Here is an 8,393-nt window from a genome sequence, read left to right on the forward strand (position 1 = left end):
AGATTTGTTATAAGAGGTCATTAAGGTATACCGCTTTTATTAAATATTTACACAACAAAGTGTAGAGAACCTACTGCAAGGACAGATCTCACAAAGCACAAGAAGGTTGCAAATGTATTTTTGATTTTCGCCTCTGAACGTGCCTTACAAACAACCACAAATAATTCATTGAGATAGTATTTATTTTACAGTAAAACATCACAAAGGTTGTCTCCGGACCCACTCCCCAAGTCATTTAGGAGCAAGGACACATATCTGAAAGGATGTCCAGCGGTTAGTGATTATGGCAACCTTATCTTGAAGCATTGTGCATTCTGAAAAAGATCGGACAATCGTGAATATGGGTTTTAAGTTGTGTCAAGGCCAGGTGAAGGCAGCAGTTTGGCTTTATTTGGGAGGCCTGTAGGCAATCTTTCTGCTCTTCATCACAGACCACCTGTGCCTCTTAAGGTAGTAGACCAGGGGAACAAGTATGGAGGCGCCCATCAAAATCTGCAGAGAGAATCAGAGAAAAACAATAAGCACTATTTTTTTTTTAGTGATGGTGCTTTAATGAGAGATGAAACATCTCTACATGCATGTTTTGCTCTTTTGTTGTGGGCATTTAGTATTGCAATTCCATAAAGGGCACTACATAAATCTAATTTCCACCAACATCTGAAAAAAAAAAATTAACTGGTAGAGATGAAAAAGAAAAATACAAACCTTCAGTCCCATACGTTTACGTTGGTCATGTTCTGGCTCAGCCGCCCACCTCAGGAAAGTACAGACATCTTTAGCAACCTGGCTCATGGTGGCAGGGGTTCCTATGGAGGAGAAGCGAGGTATTAACAAACGTTGACATGTATGCAATACTTAATATGTTACTTCATGTCCTTTAGTTGCAATAGATGCATATAATCCAGTAGATTTATATTTAGCCATTTAACTTTCTAAATTTATAGGCAAATCAAATAGGATGATTTACTAAACAAAAGTCATTTACAGCCTTGGCAGAACTGAATTATAATCAAAGCTCAGAAAGCATGAAACATAACATATTTCATTAATTAATGAGAATGCCAAAAACAGGCTGACAAATATTGTTATTATATTCCCTCCTTTCCACCAAAATGAACTAAAAATCAAAATAAATGCACAATATTTCGAAAGGCAAAAAATAAAAGAAATGAATTAGGTTTAATAACAAACATATTAATAAGATCGATCTGTTGAGAGTCCTAGAATAAATATGAATGTGTGAATAAAAAGGGTAATGATAAAAGAAAATATTACAAACTCACCATCATCATACTCGAGCACCTCATTGTAGATGGGTGGTGCCATACCAACGGCCTGGCCAGGGAAATAAGGGTTGTAATAAAGGCCCTCCTTCACAGACACACCAGCTGGAGGGTCACAGTAACCGGTCAGGAGAGAAAACACGTAATCTTCCCCTCCATGCCTGAGCGAGAGAGAGAAAAAGAGTTTATAACTATAAGATCATGATAAAGAGGCTTTAGTGATGCTTGTGGCAATTTGGATGTCAGAAATGTGTGACACTTTTTTTTTTAATGACTTTCACACCTGATCAAAAGTAATTCATTACCTGGCACTGACAATATAGCTGAGGTCAGGGGGCAGAGCGCCGTTGTTAGCAGCACGGGCCGCCTCAGGGTTTGAGTAGGGTTTGGGGAAGTAATCTGAGAGTTTTCCCGGTCGGGTGAACATCTCTCCAGTGTCATCAGGACCATCCACAACTTCAGTCTGGATAAAAGAATATTAACATTACAGACAAAGCACACAGTACAGATGTTTGTCAAAGACATTAAGCTGACCATCCCATTAACAAATCCCTCTGACCCTACGCTATTTAATCTTCCAAGAGAAAATGTTAGTGGTGCTTGCTTCTCTGTGTAAAATCTGCCACCACAACTGCCAGGGTGTGACAATTGAGCAATGAGACAATTATTTTGTAGTTGTGTTTGGGTAAACATCTTAAGAAAACTGACCTCTTCAGCCAGGGTCTTGACCTCTGCCTCTGTGTGTGACACTCCCACCAAGTTACGGAAGGCCAAATACTCCATACTGTGACAGGCCGAGCACACCTGCTTATATACCTGATACCCACGACGAATACTGAAAAACAAAGCCATTATAAGACTGGTTAACTCTGAATATTTTGATACCTCTGTAATTTGATATGCTGGTCATTTATATGTACACTACTTCCTATAGGTTGTCAATAAGAACAAATATTTATTGTACTGCAAGGAATATCCTGAAAATGAATATTCTGTTGTGAATATGCAATGTATGATAATTATATCAGAATATAAGGGAGAGTGAGGGAAACTATCACTTTTACTCCAGTAGGAGAGAAATTAGATAATACTAACATGTCTAACTACTATTAGGGCTGTCAAAATGGTTGAAAAACTGAATTCGAATTTTGTATTATCAATGACTGGTTTTGTGGTCCAGGGTCACAAATAACACGACTATCTTTGAAAAAAGTGCATAATGTTTAAATTAATGTTTATAAACTATATACAATTAATTAATTTGCTTAAAAAATTGAAAAAAAACAGCATCATGTATGTGGGTCAAAGACAAAAAAGGGTTTAAGCATAAAAACAATAAGTGTAATACTGCTTTAAATTGTTGTGTTTCCCCAAAAAAAAAAATCTGTTTAATTCAATTGCAATTTAGTTTTTGTTTTTCTGAGCAAAAAATAAATATCATACATTTTCCCTTGATTTACAGAAGAGGCCCACTAAAATGTCATTCAGTGTAACAATCTTGTCAGCAATATTTACAACAAAAATCAATTTATGACACATTAAAAGACTAATTACTTTCACCCCAAATACTAATTACACAGACAAGCGAGGGAGCAGGAAGCGGCCTTGAGGGCAGAGGAACACTCTCAAACAGCTGATTTCAATCAAGCATTCCTCAACGTTATGGGGATGCTTGTCCAGGCAATGAGTGGCCGAAGGGAATAGAACTCTCTGGCCAAATAATGCCATAGGCATTTGTGTTTTTGCACCTTTTTTTTTAATTTAAATTTATTTTTGTTGTATTTGTCTTTTGTATATCCGTTTTGCACTACATACATTTGCACATTGTTTAAAGTTTGCTGCTTACATTTTCACTTACATTTATGTATATCAGACAATTGTTTACAGTTCTTGCACAAGGTACACTGGCACATTGTTTAAAATTTGCTTTTTATATTGTAATTTACACTTTATTTATGCCTTATGTATATACTTTTTGTATTTTATATTTTTAGAGTGGGTTTTCTGTTTATATTTTTACCTTTCTTTGTTTTGCTTCAATAAAAACTATGATCAAATAAGTGTACCTCCTTACTATATTAAATATTTAATATTTTATGAGCAGGTAATGTATCTCTTGATAAAGACAAATGATTAATGCCATAATGATACAAACCAAGACATAAAAAAAAACAAGGGATACATTTTAAACTTTGAAAAATTGTACAAAAGTTTATTGAAAATTCACTTTACAGAACAGGCTACATGAATAGTTAACTATTCAAGTAACGCATCAGACCTGCACGAACATCCCTGCCCTCCTCCTCTACAGCCTGTGGCACTGCCACCACGGTCTCTGCTGCTGGTGGTAAATCCCAAGCATTCACATAGGCCTCTCCATGACTCTCACAAAGGTTATGTAGAGCACAACATGTCAGCACCATGGATTTCACAAGGTTGACAGCACAGTCATTTCTTTTCATGAGGCATCGCCATCTTCCTTTTAATCGACCAAAGGCATTTTCAACAACTACGCGTGCTCTGCAGATTTTCATGTTGTAGACCTGCTGTTCTGCTGTCAGGTGTCCAGTGTCAATGAATGGTTTTAAGAGCCAGTTCTGCAAGGGATAGGCAGAGTCTCCTAGGATGTAGTAGCCAGCAGTCACCCCACCTATGTTTCTGGTGTTAGCTGGTATGTGGTTTCCACGGCTTGCCAACTCCCACAGTGTTGACAGTCTCAAAACCCGAGCATCATGCAGGCTTCCAGGCAGTCCTGTGAAAACATTCCAGAAAAGTCCCTTTCCATCCACAACACCTTGAAGGATGATGGAGTGCCAGCCTTTACGGTTGAAATAGTCACAGTGATATTCCTCTGGTATCAGACAATTGTTTACAGTTCTTGCACAAGGTACACTGGCACATTGTTTAAAATTTGCTTTTTATATTGTAATTTACACTTTATTTATGCCTTATGTATATACTTTTTGTATTTTATATTTTTAGAGTGGGTTTTCTGTTTATATTTTTACCTTTCTTTGTTTTGCTTCAATAAAAACTATGATCAAATAAGTGTAACCTCCTTACTATATTAAATATTTAATGTTTTATGAGCAGGTAATGTATCTGTTGATAAAGACAAATGATTAATGCCATAATAATACAAACCAAGACATAAAAAAAAACAAGGGATACATTTTAAACTTTGAAAAATTGTACAAACATTTATTGAAAATTCACTTTACAGAACAGGCTACATGAATAGTTAACTATTCAAGTAACGCATCAGACCTGCACGAACATCCCTGCCCTCCTCCTCTACAGCCTGTGGCAGAAAAACATTAAAATGCAACGACACTTACATCGTCATCGCATCTTGCGTGCCACTGATAAGGCTGCCTGACGCACACCTAAAATTGTGCCGAATGTGGATTTTTATTTTAAATTCGACGAATATTCGAAATTCGAATTATTTTTTGACAGTCCTAACTACTATATTTATCTCCATTTATCTACTTTTTTTTTACAGATTAGTTTTTTTTAATGGAGCAGTTTATTGACTCTTTAGACAAAATCTGCTTTACTTCTATACATCAGGATTTTATGGCTCATATATGACAGTAAGAATATGGAGAATATGAGATTTGTATCCAAATTTTACAAATAAACTTTCCTCAAAAGCCTGAGGTATCATATTTGATAAGGACATTTTAACATGAAATGACGTATGAATAATCAAGTATACCCAAGTTTCTTCTGTCCAGTAAATGTTCTGACATAAACATTACTAATAACATAAAAGCTATTCTTACATTTACTTTATAAAAATCAATAAAGAATTCACATGTCACATGACTTAAAGGTGGACATTTTTACAACTATACGAGAAGACCTTTTTCTTGTAAGAAAAAAATAAATAAAATAAAACAGTGTGAACTATCAATCAGATAAAAGATGGCATGTAGTAGATTGTGTACAACAGGTTTTTTTTTAAACAATTTCGATCATGTTGATCATTTAGAAGCCTTAGAAATCTGCATATATGACACATATATGAAATATGACACAGTAGGCTGTATAGGGTTAAGAATGTCTTCTATCCTTTAAGGCCATAGAAATGTGACTTTTGGAAAAAATGCTTAATTTTAAAATATTTTCTCATGTCTCATTTTGCCGTTTCATTAAAGAAGACGTATTATGCCCCTTTTTACAATATGTAAAATAAGTCTCTGGTGTCCCACTAGTACACTGTTGTCGCTTGCAAAATCAAAATGACGGTGCCGTGGGTGGAAACTTACAGATTAAGGGGCGGTAATATTATAATGAGATCCCTTTGCCACGTCACCAAGGGAGCGAAATCAGATGCGCTCGTTTTCTCAGACGCTTGCAGAAAAAGGCTTACCAAAACAAAGTTACTGGGTTAATCTTTTTCACGTTTCCTTGGTTGGTAGATGCACCGGGGACCTGATTATAGCACTTAAAACCTGGAAAAGTCAGATTTTCATGATATGTCACCTTTAAGCACAACTTCAGTACCCACTGGTGTGAGTTTGAGGTGACACTTCATGTTTGACTGAAAAAGTGTAAACCATTTTCAGTCAATTATTTCAGTTTTAAAAAATCTATTATTTTGCATTTGGTGCCGCTAGTCATCATGCAGAAATGGCACGCATCACCTTTAACGTACTGTTACTACAACATTACGAGACACTTTGAACATCTTGCACGTCCTGGTTCGACCGTGGTACCTGGCATGGTCGAGGGAGGACAGCAAGCCGTTGTGGCTCCAGGGGTATGATGGTGGGTGCAGCTCCAAATCAGAGGCCTTGACTGACTGCTGCAGCATCAGAGCCAGACCTGCTCCTCCTGTCGTCAGCACTCCAATCGTGGTCAGGGCTATCTTCCTTCCCTTCGGCAGGCTAGCAAATGACATGTTGGCCTAAAAAGCAAAAATTGTTGGCTAGGATTAATTGTCAGTTAGTAAACTGATGGATAATGTGCTTAAATACAGCTGATTTACTGCACAAACATGATGAGCGTCATCCCAACATGCACACATTAAATGTATGAAGGGACCAATGTGCATATTTCAATGAAATGAGAAACTGAACTATTACCATAATCATATACAAATGAATTTATATGGCACTCCAAGGTAGTAACAAGCAGTCATGTCCAAAAAACATTAAAACTAGGGCTGCACGATAAATCGCATGCGATATTTAATGCGCATCTTGAAAACTATGAACTATTAAAACATAGGCTACATATAATGACAAATTCTGAACCAATGTAGGACAGCCATAAATGCCCATTAAAACACCTTACAAATACATGACATTCTATTAACTTATATTACAAATACGGTAGAGTACAAAGATTTGGGACCACATTAAAAATCTACACTTAAACCTGTGTAAATTATGTGTTAGGATTCTGGAAAATGTTTGTATGATATCTAGGTCACTAATCAAATAAGCAAACCTGTGACTTTTACCAAGTTAAATTCTTTGTGCAAAATACAGAATGACCAAAAAAATAACAATAATATTCTCAAATCATGCTAGATGTCACTGGTCATCTGGTTTTACACAAACTTGGAGTTTATGCCAGGCCAGCTCAAATGTTGCTGTCATTAAAACAAGTACTTGGACATTATGACATTCATATTCACTTTTCAATTCAACGTTTGACTTAAATTACGCTTGTAATACAAATTATAATTTAATTATTTGTAGAGATCATATCATATGCCAAACAAACAGAAATAGTTGAAATGTTCGGTTAAACTACGAGGATTAAAAATGTATTAAAAGTAGTGCTGTCAAACGATTAATCGCATCCAAAATAAAAGTTTTTGTTTACATATTAAATATACACATTACACAAATTTATGATGTATATATACACACACATGCATGTATATATTTCAGAAAAAATGTTATGTTTATATATTAATTATATTTATTTATAATATAAATGATATGAATATAAATATAGACATAAATATTTTCAAAATACATACTGTATGTGTGTGTATTTATATATGCATAATAAATATACACAGAACACACACATATATTACGCAAACAAAAACTTTTATTTTGGATGCGATTAATCGTTTGACAGCACTAATTAAAAGCCTTGGATGGCAAAGACCAGTGGTGTCACCTCCCAGGATAGCAGCTCGCATCAGTTATAAGACTCCAAAGTCCTTTTAATCCAAATACACATGCTTTCTTACAAATGATCCTCCTTATTAGACAGTTAATGTGTTATGACACTAATATAAAACAACAAATATCATGATGCGAATGGAATAAGAGCCACAGCTGCTGTGACCTTGCTGTAGGTAATACCCTGTAAAACACGCCGGGATATGCCAATGAAAAAAGACGTACATCTGCATCCTTCACACTTCAGAATGTGGAAATCAAGCAAATAAGACAGTATGTGTCCATACCCGTGGAGTATGAATGGATTTGGATGTGTTCAGGAGGGTTCTCCCGGTGCCGGAGAACACGACCACACGGAGCGCCGCCATGTTCTTGACTCTGCGGATAGAAAGACGCTTCCACCGGATGAACGCGACACTGCCCCCTCCCTTCCCTGAAAATTGCACAAGGTCTTATCAAACTTATATAATATGCTATTTAACATTATATTTTATAATTATGGAGAATACATGTAATTTAATTAGAGAAGTGTACATTTTTATTGTGCTCAACTGAAGCGGTATTTTATTTTAATAGAGGACTGAGTGTATTCGTTTTTTTTTAATATAGCGCCACTTAGAGGTTGGAGGTGTGTTTAACAGCATACAAAAAGATGTCAAAAGCAGTGAGTGATGAGAGAGAAAAGCTAAACTAGTCCCTACACCTGTCATAAATGTTGGATGGACGATAAAAGTGCTGCATATATCTGGTCAAGGTAATCAAATTACAAAACAAAATGCGCCTCACAACAAATATACATCCACTGACAAACGTTGCTACTTTTGCTAGTTCATTAATTACTTGGGTTTGAGCTTGAGGCCTCGACAACGCTGCGTTTATATTTGGTTTACATTTTACCATGGTAAAGTGATGGTGTCAGATGATAATGGTGTTTTGATATGTGTTATGGAATCCATGT

At 35.9% G+C, this 8,393-nt stretch overlaps 1 protein-coding gene across 2 annotated transcripts; it reads right to left on the minus strand.

The window, feature by feature from the left end:
* cyc1 (cytochrome c-1) lies at window positions 1-7,848 on the minus strand. Of its 2 annotated transcripts, none has more exons than XM_016457194.1 (7): window positions 7,723-7,848; window positions 6,008-6,198; window positions 1,992-2,118; window positions 1,589-1,746; window positions 1,284-1,444; window positions 706-806; window positions 1-492 (listed from the first exon to the last, which is right to left on the minus strand). In XM_016457194.1, exons 1-7 carry the CDS (start codon window positions 7,801-7,803, stop codon window positions 388-390), a joined length of 924 nt encoding a protein of 307 aa, XP_016312680.1. In that variant the 5' UTR covers window positions 7,804-7,848; the 3' UTR covers window positions 1-387. The 2 variants fall into 2 exon arrangements, with proteins under 2 accessions (XP_016312680.1, XP_016312681.1); XM_016457195.1 differs by lacking the exon at window positions 7,723-7,848 and adding an exon at window positions 6,377-6,457.
* Between the last annotated feature and the right edge of the window lie 545 nt (window positions 7,849-8,393).

Source organism: Sinocyclocheilus anshuiensis, unplaced genomic scaffold, assembly GCF_001515605.1.
Source record: "Sinocyclocheilus anshuiensis isolate Anshui unplaced genomic scaffold, SAMN03320099.WGS_v1.1 scaffold447, whole genome shotgun sequence".
NCBI lineage: Eukaryota > Metazoa > Chordata > Actinopteri > Cypriniformes > Cyprinidae > Sinocyclocheilus > Sinocyclocheilus anshuiensis.

Excerpts from the sequence above, each read along its gene's own strand:
- cyc1 (XM_016457194.1), bottom strand. The coding sequence starts at position 7,803 with ATGGCGGCGCTCCGTGTGGTCGTGTTCTCCGGCACCGGGAGAACCCTC. Across the intron at positions 2,119-6,007 it reads TCCTCCCTCGACCATGCCAG|TATTCGTCGTGGGTATCAGG; the intron begins GTACCACGGTCG and ends TTTGTTTTTCAG. Across the intron at positions 807-1,283 it reads GGTGCTCGAGTATGATGATG|GAACCCCTGCCACCATGAGC; the intron begins GTGAGTTTGTAA and ends TCTCCTCCATAG.